This window comes from Ranitomeya imitator, chromosome 8 (genome assembly GCF_032444005.1).
Source record: "Ranitomeya imitator isolate aRanImi1 chromosome 8, aRanImi1.pri, whole genome shotgun sequence".
NCBI lineage: Eukaryota > Metazoa > Chordata > Amphibia > Anura > Dendrobatidae > Ranitomeya > Ranitomeya imitator.
Genome location: NC_091289.1, coordinates 172,042,658 through 172,065,915, shown reverse-complemented (window position 1 = coordinate 172,065,915; position 23,258 = coordinate 172,042,658). Strand labels below are relative to the sequence as shown.

Sequence of the window (23,258 nt, the reverse complement as noted above, 5' to 3'; positions counted from 1 at the left end):
CTAAAGGATTTGTCCACTTTTATTTTGTTTAATAAATGTGTTGAGGACGTAATTTTGGGCAGTCCATGACCAGCTTTGGGGCCGTCTATGATGATTTTTTTGCCAGTCTATGACTAACTTTGAGGTCGACTATGGCCTGCTTTGGGGCAGTCTATGAACAGCTTTGGGGCCGTCTTTGACCAGCTGTGGGGTGGTCTATGACTAGCTGTGGGGCTGTCTATGACCAGCTGTGGGGCAGTCTTTGACCAGCTGTGGGGCCGTCAATGTCGATTTTTTTGCCAGTCTATGACTAACTTTGAGGTCAACTATGGCCTGCTTTGGGGCAGTCTATGACCGGCTTTGGGGCCGTCTATGACAATTTTTTTGCCAGTCTATGGCTAACTTTGAGGTCGACTATGGCCTGCTTTGGGGCAGTCTATGAACAGCTTTGGGGCCGTCTATGATAAGCTTTGGGGCAGTCTATCACCAGCTTTGGGGCAATATATTACCAGCTTTGGGGCAGTATGTTACCAGCTTTGGGACAGTATATTACCAGTTTTGGGGCCATCTGTGACCCGCTTTGGAGCAGTCTATGACCAGCTTTGGGGCCATCTTTGACCAGCTGTGGGGTGGTCTATGACTAGCTGTGGGGCTGGCTATGACCAGCTGTGGGGCCGTCTATGACCAGCCGTGGGGCAATCTATTTCCAGCTGTGGGGCAGTCTATGACCAGCTGTGGGGTAGTCTATGCCCAGCTGTGGGGCAGTCTGTAACCAGCTGTGGGGCAGTCTTTGACCATCTATGGGGCAGTCTTTGACTAGCTGTGTGGCAGTCTATAACGAGCTGTGGGGCCGTCTTTGATCAGCTTTGGGGCAGTCTATGACCTACTTTGGGGCCGTCTATGACGAGCTGTGGGGCAGTCTTTGACCAGCTGTGGGGCAATCTATGACAAGCTGTGGGGCGGTCTATGACCAGCTTTGCGGCAGTCTATGACCAGCTTTAGGGCAGTCTTTGACAAGTTTTGAGGCAGTCTATGGCCTGCTTTGGGGCAGTCTATGTCCAGCTTTGGGGTCGTTTATGACCAGCTTGGGGGCAGTCTATAACCAGCTGTGGGGCAATCTATGACCAGCTGTGGGGCTGTCTATAACCAGCTGTGGGGCTGTCTATGACCAGCTGTGGGGCTGTCTATGACAAGCTGTGGGGCCGTCTATGACATGCTGTGGGGCCGTCTATTACCAGCTTTGAGGCTTTTTTACCAGCAACACATCTATTGTATTTAATACATAATTCAAGATTTTGTACTTGACTTAAAAAATGGTATCCTCCATAAGGGTTTTGGATTCATACCTTTATGTGTGTGGCATGGAGAAAGGTTTCTTGGCTTAGAAAAGGGATCTGTGGAGGCCCAAGTGTGGGAGGTTTCCACTAGCGCAGAATGCAGAGGTTTGGCAGCCTCCTAATCCAGAGAGCGTGGCCAGATAACATGTTGGGATGTGTTTCGCTGGCTCCATCCAACGTATCTCTCTTCCAACCTGTATTTTATTTGGCCGACAATAGGGTCCGGATTGAGTTCAAGATTATCTGGGCTGAGTCAGGGATTTGTCACTTACTTTACAGCTTGTAAGCACAGACAGTGTGAGGATTTGATTCCGCTTTTAGCCTATTAACTCAAATGGTGCTGTAGAAATACTAATTGTCTTTTCCTTCACCTATACTATATACTGTATGTATGAAACAGCCAGTAAAGGACATAACCCATTGTGAGGCATATACTTTCTGTAACAGAAATGAACATGGTAATAGAAGGATAGCTTTAGGCTTTTTTTTTATTTTGTCTACATTGAATATACAGTTTTAATCCTACTTTCTGCCCTAGCCATATACCTAAATAGCAAGGATACCCCTGGTGCCCAAAAGCCTTTCCCCTTTACTACCCAGTAGCCATTAACGAACTGACGAATTACAGTGCCCAGTGCAAAGTCAGCCATATCCGACCCCAAAAAAAAAAATGTGAGTGGACAGCTGTCTTAAGAGCATGGGGCCTTTCGATACTCGCCCTCCAGATATTGTAGGGTTAAAGAAGGAAAAACAATGAAACGGAGCATAAGTTGGTATACGTGCAATGTGTAGAAGTACATTCACACTGTGGCCATTTAACAGATAAATCCCCAGGAAAAAAAACAATATGAGCATATACCCTGCAGTAAGTGAGCACTGAGCAGTATTAGTACATATAAATAACATAAGGTACTTAGTTAATACCATTTTGATTAAAAAAAAGTTTAAAAACGATCCAACCTCGACAAGGTCTACCTAATCAGGACGATCCTATCCTATCTATATATATAATTGCCTAAGGGTTTTTCCATCTGTCTGTCTGTCTGTCCTGGAAATCCCGGCTCTCTGATTGGTCGAGGCCGCCAGGCCTCGACCAATCAGAGACCGGCACAGCATCGACGTAGAAATCCCGCGTCTCTGATTGGTCGAGGCCACCAGGCCTCGACCAATCAGCGACGGGCACAGCGACGATGATGTCATAAAGGACGTAGAAATCCCGCGTCTGATTGGTCGAGGCCGCCAGGCCTCGACCAATCAGCAACGGGCACAGCGACGATGATGTCATAAAGGACGTAGACATCTCACGTTGCTGATTCAGCGACGGGCACAGTATCGACGTAGATGTCATAATGGTTGCCATGGCGACGATGATGTCATAAAGGTTGCCTCGACCAATCAGCGACGGGCACAGTGTGCCGCGAATTCTGGAATCATCATTGTCCATATACTACGGGGACATGCATATTCTAGAATACCCGATGCGTTAGAATCGGGCCACAATCTAGTCTACTATATAATTGTCTAAGGGGTACTTCCATCTGTCTGTCTGTCCCGGATATTCATTGGTTGCGGCCTCTGTCTGTCACGGAAATCTAACTCGCTAATTGGTTGCGGCAAAACAGCCACGACCAATCAGCGACGGCCACAGTCCAGCGCCAAAATGGCCGCTCCTTCCTCCCCACAGTCGGCGCCCGCTCCATTATCCCCTCCAGTCAGCGCTCACACAGGTTTAATGGCAGCGCTAACGGACCGCGTTATGCCGCTGTGTAACGCACTCCATTAATGCCGCTATTAACCCTGTGTGACCAAATTTTTACTATTGATGCTGCCTATGCAGCATCAATAGTAAAAAGATCTAATGTTAAAAATAATAAAAAAAAAAAAAAATCATTGTATACTCACCTTCTGCCGCCTTTCCCGCTCCTCGCGACGCTCCGGTGACCGCTCCATGCAAGCGGCAGGTTCCGGTGGCAAGGATGGTATGCGAGAAGGACCTGCCATGATGTCACGGTCATGTGACCGCGACGTCATCACAGGTCCTGCGCCCATACCAACCCTGGGACCGGAAGCTGCCGTGTGCACCGCACACAGGGCCAGGACTTCAATGGGCTTTCGGAGGATGAGTATATGTTTATTTTTTTATTTTAAGTCTGTATACTATGTGGCTCTGTGCTGTATACTCAGTCGCTGTGCAATATACTACGTGACTGGGCAATATACTACGTGGCTGGGCAATATACTATGTGGCTGGGTAATATACTACGTGACTGGGCAATATACTACGTGGCTGGGCAATATACTACGTGGCTGGGCAATATACTACGTGACTGGGCAATATACTACGTGACTGGGCAATATACTATGTGGCTGGGCAATATACTACGTGGCTGGGCAATATACTACGTGGCTGGGCAATATACTTCGTGGCTGGGCAATATACTACGTGGCTGGGCAATATACTACGTGGCTGGGCAATATACTACATGGCTGGGCAATATACTTCGTGGCTGGGCAATATACTATGTGGCTGGGCAATATACCACGTGACTGGGCAATATACTACGTGGCTGGGCAATATACTACGTGACTGGGCAATATACTATGTGGCTGGGCAATATACTACGTGGCTGGGCAATATACTACGTGGCTGGGCAATATACTACATGCTTGGGCAATATACTACGTGACTGGGCAATATACTACGTGACTGGGCAATATACTACGTGGCTGGGCAATATACTACGTGGCTGGGCAATATACTACGTGGCTGGGCAATATACTACGTGACTGGGCAATATACTATGTGGCTGGGCAATATACTACGTGACTGGGCAATATACTACATGCTTGGGCAATATACTACGTGGCTGGGCAATATACTACGTGACTGGGCAATATACTACGTGGCTGGGCAATATACTATGTGGCTGGGCAATATACTACGTGGCTGGGCAATATACTACATGCTTGGGCAATATACTACGTGGCTGGGCAATATACTACGTGACTGGGCAATATACTACGTGGCTGGGCAATATACTACGTGGCTGGGCAATATACTACGTGGCTGGACAATATACTACGTGGCTGGGCAATATACTACGTGACTGGGCAATATACTATGTGGCTGGGCAATATACTACGTGGACATGCATATTTTAGAATACCCGATGCGTTAGAATCGGGCCACCATCTAGTTAAAATATAACCTTGTGTCAGCCGTATTTCAATGTCCCAAAAAAGGTGTTTGGCCATGGCTTACTCTTCTCTGCCCTTTAAAAAGAGCACCTGCACTCTTGCACAGACCAAGTGTCCATGTCAGGGGCAAGCTGATTGCACGGTGCCCATGGGGAAGAGGCTCAGGTGCTTAAAGAAATCAGAGTACATGTGTATCTTCCATTAAAAATTCCCACTCTAAGTCCGCAGGGAAAGGAGTACCTTCTTTTCTGGGTCAGTACATGCCATTAATAGATTCTTCCTTGTTTTTTTCTGTTTGTTTGTTTTTTAAGTTTGTCATTGCCAGGTCTTCAATCTCCGCATCTGTACTGGGAAAGGCAGAAACATTGAGCCCCAGGATACACTGATATTAATGAAATAATTTGTCCTGCCTTTTAATGTAAATGAAATATTCTTCTTCTTTACAGGCACATTGTATTGGTATATACAGTACAGATAAACAGTATCTGTATGTACCGAATCATCATAACGTAAAAAGTTGCTAAATGTGAATTTCACTTCTGGATAAGAATGTATTATAAATCATGATAAGAATTTGTGCAAAATAAGTAAATGACCTGAGATTTCTATATACACTGTAAAGCAGTGTACTGTCATACTTGGCACAGTGGATGATGACGCTCTAACTCGAATCTGTTGTCATTTGTAGCTAACTCTGGCACCAAGGTTCCTCCCGAGCTCTCTCGTAAGCGCAGACTTTGCCGCCAATTCTATAACTAAAATCTATGGAATGACCTTTGGACATAAGCCAAATCTACGGTGAGATCATCAGAACGTCACGCGGTATTGATGTATTAGAATTTACGGTTATAGCCATGCTGCTTATTAGACCGAAATGCAAAATTCTATTTCTTTGAGTATATAAAAAAAAAAATCTCTAGAAAATAAAGCTACTAAAAGCCTGGAAGATCTCTCCCTATGGAGGTGTCACAAATCATACATCTGATGAATATGAAGGGTACTTGTCATATCTGATCTACAAACGGCATGTTCTAGACTAGGAGGAGCTGAGCAGAATGATATACAGATTTGTGGGTAAAGAATCAGTATAACTTGTATATTATTAATTGAAATCACTGCTCATCCTAGGATTAGGAGTCCAGGAGGCGGCCCTATCAATGATTGACATTTATTAGGACCGCCCACTGGACTCTAAATCCCGAATGAGCACGAGTTTGAACGAAAAAATAAAGGTTATACTAAATCTTTTCCGACAAACCTATACATCAATCTGTCCATAGAGCGCAAAGCTGAAAGGTTTCCTTTAAGAAAAACTATGACATCTACCACCTGTAGTAGGGAGGATATTTTTTTTTTTTTTTTTTTAGAATTCTCACTTACATTAATAGCATCTCACAGATTTTCTGCATCTCACATTTATCGCACAGGGGATTTTTTTTTAATTCTGGGGGATCCAGCTGTAGGACCCCCCACCGGTTAGCTTATATGAAACGTCATGCCATAAAAGATCTTTACGGCTTCCATCGCAACCAGTTAATTTGGCTGGCTGAATTCTGCGCCGGGTTTTCTGTTGCACTCCATATGAAAACATGTTATGTATTAGCCTCCCATAATAATGTTTTGTCCTCCTTCCAATTCCTATATGAAATATTAACTCTTTCACAGAGTGCCAGGAACTTCCAGAGGATTGAATTAACGTCTGGAAATAAAATCCTACATAAGTTTTCTGTTCAGTAACTGACCCAATATAAACTTTCCTGCACAGACAATGTACAGGTAGCAGCAGGACACAAGCTTTTCCTCGCTCCGTCCTCTTTTTATCATTACCATTCAGTTCCCTTAAATGCACTGAAAACATATGGTGAAAAGTGTATAATAAGAAACATCCCATCTCATATAAAAATAAGTCAGTTACTAAGCTGTTTTCAATTGTTTTCACACACAAAAAATATTAAAATGAAAAATTGGACTTTGAATCAAAAATGTTGGTGTTTCCATTCTTCTTTACTTATGTTGGCAAAGCAACAAAAAGCAAGAAAAATAGCAAATTGTTAGTCCTTGAGGCAGAATCTGTAACTAGGACCCCATAACTTTACTTGTAATTTATAATACTGGTATCCTCTTATTGGGTATAATGTCACAGAAAACCTCCAAAAATGGTCCAGACAAAATTGTTAGCACCTTTCCAAAATTGTGGGTAAACAACTTTGTTTCAAGCATGTGATTCTCGTTCAAACTCACCTGTGGCAAGTAACAAGTGTGGGCAATATGAAAATCACACCTGAAACTAGATAAAAAGGGGAGAAGTTGACTCAATCTTTGCATTGTGTGTCTGTGTGTGCCACAATAAAAATGGAGGACAGAAAGAGGAGAAGAGAACTGTCTGAGGACTTGAGAAACAAAATTGTTGAAAAGTATAAAAAACCTCAAGGTTACACGTCCATCTCCAGAGAAGTTTAGAAACCCATGGCAATGTAGCTAATCTCCCTGGACGTGGCCGGCAGAGAAAATTGATGAAAGGTTTCAACGCAGGTTAGTACGGATGGTGGATAAGCAGTCCCAATCAAGTTCCAAAGAAATTCAAGCTGTCCTACAGGCTCCAAGTTCATCAGTGTCAGCGAGTACTATCTGTTGACATTTAAATGAAATGAAACGCTATGACAGGAGACCCAGGAGAAAACCACTGCTGACACAAAGACATAGAAAATCTAGTCTGCAAAATGTATGTGAGTAAGCCAAACCTACAGTCAAATATGGTGGGGGTTCAAAGATGATTTGGGGTTGTTGTGCTGCCTTTGGCACTGGGTGCCTTGACTATGTGCAAGGCATCATAAAATCTGAAGATTACCAAAGGATTTTGGGTTCCAATTTAGTGACCAGTGACATGAAGCTGGATTTGCATCCTAGGTCATGGGTCTTTCAGCAGGACAATAACACCAAACATATTTCAGGAAACCCCCAGAAATGGATGGAAACAAAGCACTGGAGCGTTCTGAAGTGGCAGCAATGAGTCTGGATCTAAAACCCATTGAACACCTGTGCAGAGATCTTAAAATTGCTGTTGGGCTAAGGCACCCTTCAAATATGAGAGACCTGGAGCAGTCTGCAAAAGAAGAGTGGGACAAAATTACAGCAGAGAGGTGTAAAAAGCTTGCAGATGGTTATAGGAAGCGATTGATTGATGTTATTTATTCCAAAGGGTGTGAACCAAATATTAAAGGGAACCTGCCACCTGAATTTGGCGGGACAGGCTTGCGGTCATATGGGCGGGGTTTTCGGGTGTTTGATTCACCCTTTCCTTACCCGCTGGCTGCATGCTGGCCGCAATATTGGGTTGAAGTTCATGCTGTGTCCTCCGTAGTACACGTCTGCGCAAGGCGCAATCTTGCCGTGTAATTGCAATCATTTTTGGAGAAATGCTTAATTTTCTGTATCTTATAGCATAATAAACACAGTGATGTCGTAATACAGAATAATAAACAGTGATTTCACAAGTATGATAAGCACAATGATGTCACAAAAGAACTAGAACAAATACAGTGATGTCACAGTACAGCTATATTAAACACTGTGAGGTGATAACTCAAGCATAATATTATTTATTGTTATTATTATTATTTATTTATATAGCACCATTAATTCCATGGTACTGTATATGTGAAAATGGGTTACGTACAGGGTTATAGATATCGTTAACAGTAAACAAATTTACAATGACACTGGTACAGAGGGGAGAGGACCCTGTCCTTGCGGACTTACATTCTTCGGGATAATGGGGAAGAGACAGGAGGTCGGGGTGCGGCAGCTGGGGTGGTTGGTGAGGCGGCAGCTCTGGCGGTGGCGACGCGGCAGCTCGGGTGGTTGGTGACGTGGCAGCAGCTCGGGTGGTTGGTGATATCATAAACCAAGGGAACTAACGCAGTGATGTCACAGCACAGGATAATAAACAGTGACGTCACAAGTATACTAAACATACAGTGCCGGCAAAAAAAAATCTTTACACTTGCGCAGCAAAAAAAACTTTATATGTAAAATCCACATCATAATTTCACTTTTTAAAAGTGCACACAATGGGGGAGATAATAAAAAACTGTCTAATATTAAAGCTGGCTTTGTTGCAAATATCAACCAATCAACTCTCAGTTTTCACTTCTCTGGTAAAGCGAAAGCTGCACTCTGATTGGTTGTTATGTGCAGCCCAGCCAGTTTTGCTATTAGGCAGTCTTTTATTATCTCCCTCGGTTTTTTATTATCTCCCACAATGGGTCGAAAGAAGCTTAAAATGGAAGAGAAATCCCGTGCCTTGACTCTGCTCAAAAAGGGGGATTCGGTGATTGCTGTAGCTTGAGATCTGGGAGTGTCAAGAGAAGCAATTTATCAACTGAAGCGGTCGGCGGCATCATTGCCTCCTGGGATGGTACCGCAGAGGAAAACAGGCTCTGGCGCACCTAAGAAGACTTCACCAAGGACTGATAAGCTTCTGAAGCGTGAAGTGATGTCACATCCTTCTATAACTGCTGTTAAACTAAAAAACAAGTACCCTATGCTCCTCCACAACATCGCAACTAGGACAATTCGTCACCGCCTGCAGAAGGACCTGGGTCTACCAAGTAGCCGAGCCGCAAAGAAGACCCTGCTCACAGCAGCAATGAAGAAGAAAAGACTTGCCTTATGTAAGAAATATCAAGATTGGACATCTGAAGAGTGGAAGAAAGTCATGTTTAGTGATGAGAGCACTTTCAGGCCGGTTCAGGGGAGGCTCAAAGGTCGTGCGTCGCCCAAGTACCGTGTCACGGTATGACCCAAAATATACAGTTAAGACTGTTAAACACCCTGACAGTGTGATGGTGTGGGGTGCTGAATCCATGCCTAAACGACTGCAGATGGTGATAAAATGTAAGGGTGACATGACAAAATACTAATTGTAATAAAATATCCACAATAAAACACTTGAATCCACTTGAATATTAAGATTTTGTGGTTTCATTGAACTTGTAAAGATTTTTTTTTGCTGACACTGTAATGATGTCCTCTAGGCACTTCCTTTAGTTATGCCCCTGCATTACCCTGCCCATGACATGAGCCCTACCTATGAATCCCCTTGTGGTTGCTGTGTAATATGATCATAAATTATAATCTATAAAGTTTGAGATGAAAGACAAATATACATAAAGTAGAAAGCCTAATCTTGTACTTGTGATGATGCAGGACGTAGTATAATGGACGGTCTCTCTCGTCAGGTCTGTGTATCTGCACAACAATAAGCTGACAGATGCCGGACTACCAGACAACGTGTTCAACCAGTCTGACAACGTAGAGATCCTTATAATGTCCAGCAACTTCCTGAGACACGTTCCCAAGCACCTGCCTCCCGCACTGTACAAACTGCACATGAAGGTATCAGAAACCATCTGACATCCATTAAACATTGTAAGACTTATTAGAACTATTCGTACAGACGACACACTTTCCATTTTTGTTTTGCTCCCAACTCAAAAGACTGCGATTAGAGAAACAAGGTACAAAACAAACTCATGCAAGTTTAAATGGACTCTATCAGTGCAAAATGACTTTTCAAACCAAGCACAGGCGCTCGGTGCACCCTTGGTGTAGCTGAGCAGTTCATTGCCCCTTCCCACCTAATTGTTTTGCATCAATCTCCACCATCTCTTCCTTGATCGACAGCTCTGGCTTTACAGGAGACAAAAGAGGGTGGACAGAGATGGAAATCATGTATACGGGAAGGTGAACTGAACTGCTCGGCCACACCAAGGGTGCACGGAGCATCTGTGCTTGGTTTGAACAGTCATTTTGTACTGACAGATTTCATTTAAAAGGGGTTGTCCAGCTGAGAGAACCCATTTTTATATACCGTACCCTATTAAGGCACTGAGAGCTAATAAATGGAGGAGGAGGTCTTTGATGTCTTACCTTCATCAATTAGTAAAATGATTGCCTCTATTTATCTAGAAATCCGAGCACGCGTTTTTTGTGCGTTTTTTGTGCGTTTTTTCCCAAATGCATAGCATTGCGGGTAAAATGCAGAAAATCCGCAAAAATAATGAACATGCTCATTTTTTTACCGCAATGCGATTTTTTTGCGGAAAAAAACGCATCCATGTGCACAAAACATGCAGAATGCATTCTAAATGATAGAATGCAGAATGTATGCGTTTTTAATGAGTTTTTATAGCGTTTTTAGCACGAAAAAAACTGAACGTGTGCACATAGCTTAAAGGTTCTTTTCTCTGATGTCTGTGTCTTTACACTATGAGATTCCAGAGACCCTTTATCTGATCATGGACTCCATCTTGGAAGGAAAGAAATACATGTAGAAAGAAACTAAAATGAAGTCAGGGTAGATAAAATATAAATCCTGCTCTCACACGCTCATCAGGGCAGATGCCTCATGGTAAAAACGTTAAGGAACATTGATCTTCATAGACAATTGATGATCCCGTGCATTGTTTGAATGATTCCCGAGCACTCGCTTCCTCAAACACCAAATGTGCCATTAATGTCTAGGTTGGGATTCCACTTGTCGCTCGTCTTGTTGACCTGCAGCCGCCGACCTTCTATTCATTCTGGGTATAAGAATGTATTTATTTTCACAGAACAACAGGTTGGAGAAGATTCCTGTGGGAGCGTTTAGCCACCTCTTAGGTTTGCGTGAACTTTACCTACAAAACAACTTCCTTTCCAATGAAGGCATGAATAACGAGACATTTATGTAAGTGAATTTTCATTTGAGATTCAGGCTGGGGAAAACATTATTGTGTTTAAGAATATACAGAAATATAAAAAAAAAAATATTGATCCTAATGTTTGACGACTCTCAGGAAATAAGCTCTTTAAGGCAGATTGGTTCATGCATTATGCTTGTACCCCCACCTCTTCATTCAGCGTCCTCTGCCATCCCTCGGTTGAACTTAATGGACATAGGTCTTTTTTAACCACCATGTAACTATATAATATAAACTATAGATTCCACAGAAACAATAAATTCCATATGAAGGTAGTCAAACACGTTACACTAAGATTGGCTGAACCTGCTAAATTCAGCGGGATCGGATAACCACTTGATGTGTATATGATGTTTCGCCGATGTTCATTTGGAAAGAGAAGAGGACCGGACATGTTGAATATCAATTCTCAATCATTTTGTTTTCAGAGGTTTCACAGAAGTGCTTGGCACCTACTATGTGGCATTTTCAATACTGGTATCTTTTTATGTGTCAGAGGAACCTTTGGGATTCCTCAGGGACCATGACCTCGGTGCGACTACTATCTTTGACTACTATCTTTGCACCCCTTGCAGCTATACCTCTGTCATAACTAGTAGAAAGTTACATATCTGTATTGTTTGACCACTTTATTGTGTAACTGTATATGCACACAAGGTGGAGAGCCATATGGTATAGTTGTCAAATTTCAAGGATCAATACCTAGGAAGTTGCCAATTGTGAAATATTTTATCGTGACCATGCCCCTTTTTCCAAATCCTGTCCAAATCACAACCATTTCCTGTTGCCTTTACCCGCCCCGTGAATGTGCATTTTTACACTTGGTCTCTGATTAAATGGAACTCATTAAAATTGTGTTATGGTGACCCTGCTCAATGTAGGTTAAGCCCTAGTCTAACCATGATATTTACTAACAAAGCACTTGAAGGTTAGACCATAAAGTAATAGCAATAACCAATTGTAAGCCTGTAGATAATATTAATCGAATCACATATATGACGGCATAAAAATAAACAGTCCTAGATAGAATATACCTCCATGATATAGAATAAGAGTACATGTCTACAATATCATATTGCCACCTCGAATATTTTCCTCTGAAACGCTCCAGCGCTTCCCAGTATTTAAAGATCTGGCGAAGGACCAAAGTCGGAATCTGGACTAGTCCATCACTTCCTCCCAACGGCTTTTCCCAGCGCCGCTCTAGGTGATTGACAGGTCTCTTGCTAGCTCTGACAGTCAACCGGAAGAGACGATTATGTCTTGTCTCTGGCGGCGGATCTTCTAACTATAATTTCTCGGAGAGTTTCAGAAATGGTTCTGATTCACGCTGCCCGCAGTTTGGACAGCATAAATCAGGTGTTAAGTTCTCTTTCGAAACAGAGCATCTCAGCCTCAAACACAAGAAACCTTCTAACAGCGATTCCTTCCAGGAAGTTTTGGCAGTACATGCGATATTTGATGACTTTTCCAAGAGTCTAGAAGGTATTGTCTTTTTTTCAGGAGTCTCAAGGTAAATTTGGTTTGTATATAGTTAGATTGACTACAACATTTCTAGTCAAAAAGTTGTTTATTTCTCAGAGACTTTTTGAGGTCATCTTGACGTTCCTCTAATTTTCCTCCACTTTTGAGTCTATTACTTATCACTACTGTTATTCTTATCACTCCAGGAACCTAAACAGATTGGAGTACCTGGACCTCTCAAGCAATAACCTGACACACATTCCCAGTGGGCTACCACGTAACATTGTCATACTTCATCTGGAAAAAAATATGATCAGGAATATCTCTAATAATGTTTTGACCCAGATTAGAAACCTGGAGTATCTCCTGCTTCATAACAACAAGCTGAGGGCTCGAGGTATCCATCCAACAGCTTTCCTTGGTTTAAAGAAATTACATACTCTTCATATGTACAACAACTTGTTGGAGAAGATACCGGCTGGACTTCCACGGAGAGTGAAGACACTTATGCTCCTTCACAATCAGATCACTGGTATCTCCAAGGATGATTTCGCCACTACTTATCTCCTGGAGGACTTGAACCTGAGATACAACAAAATTTTAAGTAGTGCAGTACATAAAGACGCCTTCCGCAAACTGAGGCTCCTCAAGACCTTGGAGTTATCCGGCAACTATTTGAGATCTGTGCCACATGGATTACCCAAAAATTTGGAAATTCTGAGACTGAATGATAATGAAATTAGCTCCATACCACCAGACACGCTAACTGGGATGTCAAAACTGAAAGAACTGTATATGAAAAACAATAAACTCAAAATCAGCTCCATCTACACCGGGGCCTGGGTAGAGCTCACTAGCCTCCAGGTGAGGTCCTCAAAAGTTTGTAGAAGTTCTTTAGAGGGAGTCTGTCAGCACAAAATGACTGTTGAAATCAACTGCATCTTTTCCCTCTATCTCCACCCTCGCTCTTCTTTGATTGACAGCTCTGGCTTTATAGAGCCAAAAAGGTCAGAGATTGAGGGAAAACAAGTAGGTGAGAAGGTGCACTTAAATGTTTGGCCACACCAAGGGTGTACTAAGCTCCTGTGCTTGGCTTGTCACAGACAGACGAGGGCAACCATGTAAGAACATTATAAGAGCCCCTCTTGGCCCCATAAATCATCATAATGCTCACTTCCACCTAATTTACACTGTGTGCAGAATTATTAGGCAAGTTGTATTTTAGAGGATTATTTTTATTATTGATCAACAACTATGTTCTCAATCAACCCAAAAGACTCATAAATATCAAAGCTTAATATTTTTGGAAGTTGGAGTGGGGTTGTTTTAGATTTGGCTATCTTAGGAGGATATCTGTTTGTACAGGTAACTATTACTGTGCAGAATTATTAGGCAACTTAATAAAAACCAAATATATTCCCGTCTCACCTGTTTCTGTTCACCAGGTAAACCAATATAACTGCACAAAATTTAGAAATAAACATTTCTGACATGCAAAAATAAAAGCCAAAAACATTAGTGACCAATATAGCCACCTTTCTTTATGATGACACTCAACAGCCTTCCATCCATAGATTCTGTCAGTTGCTTGATCTGTTTACGATCAACATTGCATGCAGCAGCCACCACAGCCTCCCAGACACTGTTCCGAGAGGTGGACTGTTTTCCCTCCCTGTAGATCTCACATTTTATGAGGGACCACAGGTTCTCTATGGGGTTCAGATCAGGTGAACAAGGGGGCCATGTCATTATTTTTTCTTCTTTGAGACCTTTACTGGCCAGCCACGCTGTGGAGTAGTTGGAAGCATGTGATGGAGCATTGTCCTGCATGAAAATCATGTTTTTCTTGAACGATACCAACTTCTTCCTTTACCACTGCTTGAAGAAGTGGTCTTCCAGAAACTGGCAGTAGGTCTGGGAGTTAAGCTTCACTCCATCCTCAACCCGAAAAGGTCCCACAAGTTCATCTTTGAGGATACCAGCTCATACCAGTCCCCCACCTCCACCTTGCTGGCATCTGAGTCGGAGTGGAGCTCTCTGCCCTTTACTGATCCAGCCTCAGGTCCATCCATCTGACCCATCAAGAGTCACTCTCATTTCATCAGTCCATAAAATCTTTGAAAATTCAATCTTAAGATATTTCTTGGCCCAGTCTTGACGTTTCATCTTATGTTTCTTGTTCAAAGGTGGTCGTTTTTCAGCCTTCCTTACATTGGCCACCTTGTGCTTTTTGTTACTCCAGTAACGTTGCAGTTCTGAAATATGGCAAAACTGGTGGCAAATGGCATGTTGGCAGCTTCACGCTTGAGTTTCCTCAATTCATGGGCCGTTATTTTGCTCCTTTTTTGCCCGACACACCTCTTGCGTCCCTGTTGGCTATTTGCTATGAAACGCTTGATTGTTCAGTGATCACGCTTCAAAAGTTTGACAATTTCAAGACTGCTGCATCTCTCTGCAAGACATCTCACAATTTTGGACTTTTCTGAGCCTGTCAAATCTCTCTTCTGACCCATTTTGCTAAAGGAAGTTTCCTAATAGCACACCTTATATAGGGTTTTGATGTCATTAGACAACACCCCTCCTGATTACAGAGATGCACATCACCTGATTTACTTAATTGGTAGTTGGCTCTCAAGCCTGAAAAGCATGGAGTAGGACACATGTATAAAAAGTATCATGTGATCAAAATACAACTTGCCTAATAATTCTGCACACAGTGTAGAGGTAGATGTGGCCCCCTTACCTCTAAGGTCTCTGAGTGGCTGCATAGGCTGCTCCAATAGTATGTCCACCTCTGGTTGCCAGTTGTGATATTCACTTCAATGGGGCGACGGAACATTAAAAATTATGCAGCGCTCTCGGAATCCCAAGAGTGAGACCTCCATCTAATGTTGATGGCCTTTCCTAATAAAAGACTAAGTATTCTAAACCTAGAAAATCTGTTTAATGACAAGTCGCTATCCAAGCCACTTTGGTGAAAACAGTACTAGGCTGTAATTACACTGTTGGCAGTTCACGTTGGGCATTTGTGCTGGTAAAGCATACTCAGGGTACATATGCAAGCAACGCGTATGCATACATACTGTAATTTTTTTTATCAAAGAGGCAGACATTAGCATATGTTTTCCTAATTGTTTTGAACTGTCGGAGATATAGGTCAGAAGTCATCCTAGATACATATCTCTGACATGCACTGCAAACATAGAACCTTTACATGGCAGTGGTCTACAGAGAAGACAAGAGGTTTTTGTGCTCTCGATTATGGAGCCAGGTTTTGCTATCAAGGAAAGAGTGACCCTTTGGGCAACTTCTTACTCTCTTATTTGCTAGTAAAGTAGTCTAGGGGTGAATCCTGCACAAGTTCTTGGCACATAAAATTTAAGAAGACTGGACCAGCCATCAGTCTTGATATAAGCCCCATGCTAGGTTTGCCCATATGGTATACATGCCCTTGAAATGAATGAGAATCCCTTCAGAACATTAAGTGTTCTGCAGTCTACCAGTGCTAAGTTTACTTGGTCAATAAGAAAAGTGTGTCCTCTCCTTTCAGCTACTCGACTTGTCAGGAAACTTACTGTCCTATGTCCCACCGGACCTTCCCGAGAGTCTTGAGTATCTGTACCTTCAGAGTAACAAGATCTCTACCGTCCCTGACAGCGCATTTCAGTCCACTCCTAACCTAAAGGGAATCTTCCTCCGGTAAGAATGTAAAGTCTACTTCTTAAATAGATGTCATTTAATGATGGGTTTCCTAAGTAAATCTTCTTTGCTAGGTTCAATGCGCTAACACCGCAGTCAGTGATGGAGTCCGCCTTCGAGGGTCTGGAGAAATTACAAGTCTTAGACATTGAGAGCAATCTCACTTTCAAGGTCACCAAGAGGCAAAAGGAGGAAGAAACAGAAAAAGATGATTAAGACCAAGAATAATTGCGGTAAGTATCAGTATTAAAAAAAAACCTCTAATTCAAAGAATTACCGGTATTAGTTTTCCAAAGAAGGATGACAATAAAGTAAAGGAATCATAAGAAACAGAGGTAGACATTAAACACACGGTGGCTCAGTGGTTAGCACTGTTACCTTGCAGTGTTGGGGACCTGGTTTCAAATCCCATCAAGGACAACATCTGCAAGGGGTTTATAGACACACTGATGAGGGCAGTGAGAGCAGTGATGATTGTATCTGTGAAGCGCTGCAGGAATATGATGGTGCTATATAAGTGAGTAAAACAAATATACTCAAAAAGAAATAAATCTATGCAGAAAAAAAGGGGTGCATAATGTCAGAGGTAAGGAAGAGGACAGGGGTAGCAAACAGACCCTCACCCACAAATAATTTGCAATATTAACAAAATTATTTTAAAATAATAGAAGAAGAAAAGTAAAGAAGAAAAAAGAAAGAAAAGAAAAAATTAAAAAATAATAAATGTGAAGGGAATGGGACCGTGGAGGGATCCAGAACTACCCGTCCGCATCAGGGTACAATCGAAGAAGAGATATGTACCTGGTGGATTGGCTGACTTATAATTAGAAAAATGGAAGATTGGGGATGTAGTGTACCTGGGCGGGGCTGTTTTAATTTGACATGTTGTGAAATGTAGGTGACGACTGTATTAACATTTTTTAATAAAACTTTTTAACGTACTTGCTGATGAAATCATGGGGATGTGAGGCCCCATTTCATTTTTAACTACTGGACCCCATTATTACTTGTTACAGCTCAATTCAGGAAAAATATATCTTTATACCGTGTTAGCCAGTAGCTAGAAAAATATTAAAATTTGAGAGTCCTCAGTGGTTTATAAGATGAAGTGGAGATTATAACAGATTGCAAGTTTTCGAGTCTACACAGGTCCCTTCATGAGGCATATGGCCGATGAACAGACCTGAGTAGTCTTGAAAGCTGCAATTTGTTACCATCTTTTCAGTTAGCCAATAAAAGGTATCAACTGGTGATGAGCGAGTGTACTCATTGCTCGGGTGATCTCTGAGTATTTGTTAGTGTTCGGAGATTAAGTTTTCATTGCGGCAGCTGAATCATTTACAGCTATTAGCCAGGCTGATTACATGTGGGGATTCCCTAGCAACCAGGCAACCCCCACATGTACTCAGCCTGGCTAGTAGCTGTAAATCATTCAGCTGAGGCCGATGAAAACTAAATCTCCGAGCAGTCATAAATACTCGGAGACTACCCGAGCGTGATCGGGAAAACCCAAGCAACGAGAATACTCGCTTCTCACTAGTATCAACCACTGAGGACTCTCAAATCTTAATATCTTGTTACAGCTCTGCCTCAATCTAGATTCATTTTTTTTACACATAGTAATTCTAGTTTTCAATCTAAATGAGCACAATGCAGAAAAAAAAACCACTCTGGCAGACAGAATTCCATTTTATTTTCCACTCACAAGGTAAGATGGCATAAGGACCAACAGCTCCAACCGTAAAGCAGAAAAATTGGACCCTGCCTAACGTACAACTTTCCTATTTTTAGGATCTACATTCCATGACCTCCTCTCGTCTAGCTTAGCTGAACATTGTGGATTCCTCCGTCGATAAAAAAAATAAAATAAAATAAAGAAGACTCCGATTTAGTCAACATGAGAGAAATGTCCTCCATGGACCCTGCAAAAGCTGGCTTTTGTGATATTTTTATATTTTATTTCAGGTTTATGGTTAAATCAGTAGATCTCCTGGACAGGCAGAACCAGGTAACGTCCTGTTGCTAATACGGACAACATAAATTATTTTTACAGCTAGCATAATTCTAACGAAAGTCCTTACATGTATTGGTCAATTTTACGATATGTGCTAAAATATCGTATTAGGGTGAAATTCCAGCATCACTAATTATAATTGTCTGCATTTTTTAATTTGCTCAGTTAAATGTGTCATCATCATTACTGTATAAATTGCTGAATTTCTTTACCTTTTTGAGCATTTTTCTAAAAGATCTATGCTGTGATCTTCACCCTGTAATATATACATTGTCATTGTTTCCACCCCTGAACTATAATGTCCAAAAAAATGCAAGAGATGCTTTTTTTTTTTTTTTAAATCTATGATGCTCTATTTAGGAGGTGCGGTAACTTCACTTATATTGCATTAGGATAGGCAAACATGACACAACTTGAGAATGGAGCAGAAACAAGACAGTGCAGTTGAAGTAAAAAAATTTCGGTGCAGTGTTCTGTACGGTCAAATATTCCAGAACAGGGATGGGAATCACTTTTTTTTTTTAAAGGTCGTGACATACAACTTTACCGGTCCATATTAAAAAAACTGATAGAACTGACAGCAAACCGGGAAGGAAGTTGGGTAGGTCTTGTGAGAAAGTTCCCTTATTAGATTTGGAATACGTCTTTAAATGACCTGTTAATTTCTTTTTTTTAGTGAAGCATATATGTATGTAGTGATCATGCTGAAAAATTATGGTATCATACATAGTCTTATGCTTAATTGCTGCAATACGTTGTATAAAGTCAATTGTTGCGTCATCTTTTGGGACAGAATATCTCACATGTTAAAGTTTGAGTTCTCCTGTGGATTCAATTCAAGCAACAGTATTAAAAGTTAAATTACAAAAAGTACAACTAATCGTCCGGATTCTGTCCCAATGAGCAAGATAGAGTCACTTTTATAATACAGAAATACTGATCATGAAAAATAAACATTTCCCAAATTATTCTATTATATGTCTAAAGTGTTATAATAAATCCGACTGATTCTCAAACTCTTGGTTTTGCTTTTTTTTAAATTAAGTTTTATGCCTAGAGAACCTGGATACATATATCTATACAGGTGCATATCATAAAATTAGAATATCATCAAAAAGTTAATTTATTTCAGTTCTTCAATACAAAAAGTAAAACTCATATTATATAGAGCCATTACAAACAGAGTGATCTATTTCACGTGTTTATTTCTGTTAATGTTGATGATTATGGCTTACAGCCAATGAAAACCCAAAAGTCATTATCTCAGTAAATTAGAATACTTTATAACACCAGCTTGAAAATGTTGCTTGTGCACCTTTTTCTACCACACTTTTTTTCCCACTCAACCTTCCATTAATATGCTTGGATACAGCCCTCTGTGAACAGCCAGCTTCTGTAGCAATGACTATTTTTGTGGCTTCCCCTCCTTGTGGAGTGTGTCAGTGACTGCCTTCTGGACATTTGTCAAGTCAGCAGCCTTCCCCATGATTGTGGAGCTACTGAAACAGACTAACGGACCTTTATAAACGCTTAGGAAGCCTTTGCAGGTGTTTTTGTTAATTATTCTAATTTACTGAGATAATGACTTTTGGGTTTACATTGGCTGTAAGCTATAATCATCAACATTAACAGAAGTAATTACTTGAAATAGATCACTCTGTTTGTAATGACTATATAATATATGAGTTTCACTTTTTGTACTGAAGAACTGAAATAAATTAACTTTTTAATGATGTTCTAATTTTGTGAGAAGCACCTGTAAACCCAAAATATACTTTTTGTGCTCAATATTGTATGCATCTTTTGGGTCTTGATATTCGGAATATATTTTTTATCACCTGACGGAATATTCTGTTACATATAGGATATGGTTTTCGGGCTATCCTCAAATGACCTGCACCGAGAGGATAAGACACTACTAGCATGACATGGCTTTAGGACAGGAACCATCTGATTGTAAACTAACTCCGTTTTCCATGGACACTTTATAGTGGAAAATGTTTGTAAAATAAAGTTGTATGAATCTTTAAAATGAGAGAAAAACACAATCCCATACATAAATGCAAACATGCCCAATCACTTACTTCACATCAGACTTTCACAGGATTTCTGTATGTTTAGATCAGCACATATAATGTTTAGTGTTTGATTATTCTGTTGCATTTAAAGAGGTCTTTCAGTTGCTCAAAAAAATTGGGTTAAGTACCTTGTAAAAAACCCTGAGCTTCCCTGATTCTGCCACTCTTTTCCATTTTCCACTGTCGCACTATTGCAGAGATATTCACATTTGTTAATTTTCAAAGGCACTATGGGAAATTTCTTCTTGCAGACCAACTGGGTGTTTCTTGTGAGTCTTCTCTAGGGACATGTGCTTTCACTATTCCCTCCCAGACATTGCCAATTACAGCTCAACAGTGTCTGAAACTGCTAGACCAGTTGCCAAGCTGTGATTGGGATCTGGGAGGGAGAGGTGGAAGCACACACCCACAGAGAAAACTCTGAAGAAACGCCCAGTTTGGCTGCAAGCAGAGATTTCACATATTGTGCTCAGAAAAGTCACCGAAGTGTAAACTAAAGGCCCCCCATACACATCAGATTAATGTTGGCTGAACCATGAATATTGATGAGTTTGGCCGACTGTAGTGTGTTTTGGGGAGCCAGCCAACTGATCATATGGAGAGATATCGATCGAACATGTCTAATTTCAGACTGCTGATCGTATTGTTTTCCTGGAGATAAGCCGCCGGCTGTAGAGTCAGTTGGTGGCTTTTTCATAGAGAACACAGGAGCACTTGGCCAAACTAGCACTCCTGTGTATGGGAGAGGCGGATGAGATGGCTGTTGGCCGAATTATCATCCAAAGCATCGTTCATCCAAAGGCCATCTAATATGGATGGCCAACTTTAGACTAACAGTCTCTAGATCTGCCAGATTTATCAAACAGCATGAACCACTATGAAAAATTTGGTTAATTTTAAGATTGTATATTCTAGTTTGCCTTATTATTTTCCATATGCCACACACGCATCCATGTGTCATGGTGAGGCTGTCAAGTTTGGGTCAGGATACCTGAGCCCAATTTGTTAATCACAGTCCATGCTCAGACTATGACACATGAATGTGTGAATATGGCCTTAAAAGAGCTTCTGCCATGCTTCATTCATTAATCTTCTTTATTTTAGAGGTCAAAATTCACTTACTACTCCTCTCAGTTACCTGCCTGAAATATCTAGCTTCCATTCTCCTATAAATTACTAAATACTTTTAATAAGCAAATCACCCTTGTTTTGTCCAAGGAGGTAATCACTATAAAAACATTAAAATGGCCGCGGCCTTGTTACACTGACATAGTAATAGACACCTATTCTAGAATCTTAATAGAAGTGTTTGTGTACATAGCAGCGCCTTCTCCCTTCATGGTTAGGAAGATGTGCTATCATTGGATATTTGAATCTAATACTGGCGATACCAGGGCTGCAAAGGTAAGAAGAGGCTGCTCACACTGCTGTCCACCATGTCTATCTGATCTAATACTGGAGATACCAGGGATGCTGAGGTAAGAAGAGACTGCTCACACTGCTGTCCACCCCGTCTATCTAATACTAGATACCAGGGATACTGAGGTAAGAAGAGACTGGTCTCACTGCTGTCCACCCAGTCTATCTGATCTAATACTGGAGATACCAGGGGTCCTGAGATTATAAGAGGCTGCTCCCACTGCTGTCCACCCTGTCTATCAGATCTAATACTGGAGATACCATGGGTTCTGAGGAAAGAAGAGGCTGCTCACACTGCTGACCACCTTGTGTATCTTATCTAATACTGGGGATACCATAGGTGCTGTAGTACAAAGAGGCTGCTCACACTGCTGTCCACACTTCCTTTATGATCTAATACTGGAGATACCAGAGATGCTGAGGTAAGAAGTCACTCGCACTGCTGTCCATCCTGTCTATCGTATCTAATACTGGAGATACCAGGGATGCTAAGGTAAGAGTATGCTCACACTGCTGTCCAGTCTGTCTATCTGATCTAATACTGAAGATATCAAGGATGCTAAGGTAAGAGCATGTTCACATTGCTGTCCACTCTGTCTATCTGATCTAATGCTGGAGATACCAGGGATGCTGAGGTAAGAAGTGGCTGCTCACACTGCTGTCCACCCTGTCTATCTGATCTAATACTGGAGATACAGGGTGCTGAGGTAAGAAGAGGCTGCTCACACTGCTGTCAACCCTGTCTATCTAATCTAATAATATAGATACAATGGATGCTGAGGTAAGAAGAGGCTGCTAACACTGCTTTCCATCCTGTCTATCTGATCTAATACTGGAGATACAGGGTGCTGAGGTAAGAAGAGGCTGCTCACACTGCTGTCCACCCTGTCTATCTAATCTAATACTAGATACCAGGGGTGCTGAGGTAAGAAGAGGCTGCTCACACTGCTGTCCACCCCGTCTATCTAATACTAGATACCAGGGATGCTGAGGTAAGAAGAGGCTGCTCACACTGCTGTCCACCCTGTCTATCTAATCTAATAATATAGATACAAGGGATGCTGAGGTAAGAAGAGGCTGCTCACACTGCTGTCCGCCATGTCTATCTGATCTAATACTGGAGATACCAGGGGTGCTGAGGTAAGAAGAGGCTGGTCACACTGCCGTCCATTGCTACTTTAAAGTGATTAACATCTTAAACAAATCATAAGATTTGCTAATTAAAGATATTTTAATTGTTTAATTTTTTACATTCCTAGAGAATAATTTGAGAGCAAGGGCTGCAAAGCAATGCATTAACTTACAATGCTCTTCAGGGCTTAGATCA

The 23,258-nt window shown here is 41.6% G+C and overlaps 1 protein-coding gene across 1 annotated transcript in view; it reads left to right on the top strand.

The window, feature by feature from the left end:
- Nucleotides 1-19,450, top strand: part of PODN (podocan) — a 33,946-nt gene extending 14,496 nt beyond the window's left edge. Inside the window, exons 5-11 of the mRNA XM_069737894.1 lie at nt 5,203-5,312; nt 9,755-9,911; nt 11,129-11,244; nt 12,928-13,585; nt 16,272-16,420; nt 16,495-16,653; nt 18,212-19,450. Of these exons, the coding sequence (XP_069593995.1) occupies nt 5,203-5,312; nt 9,755-9,911; nt 11,129-11,244; nt 12,928-13,585; nt 16,272-16,420; nt 16,495-16,636 (1,332 nt within the window). The 3' untranslated portion in view covers nt 16,637-16,653; nt 18,212-19,450. The remainder of the gene's footprint in view (nt 1-5,202; nt 5,313-9,754; nt 9,912-11,128; nt 11,245-12,927; nt 13,586-16,271; nt 16,421-16,494; nt 16,654-18,211) is intronic.
- The last annotated feature ends 3,808 nt before the right edge of the window (nt 19,451-23,258 follow it).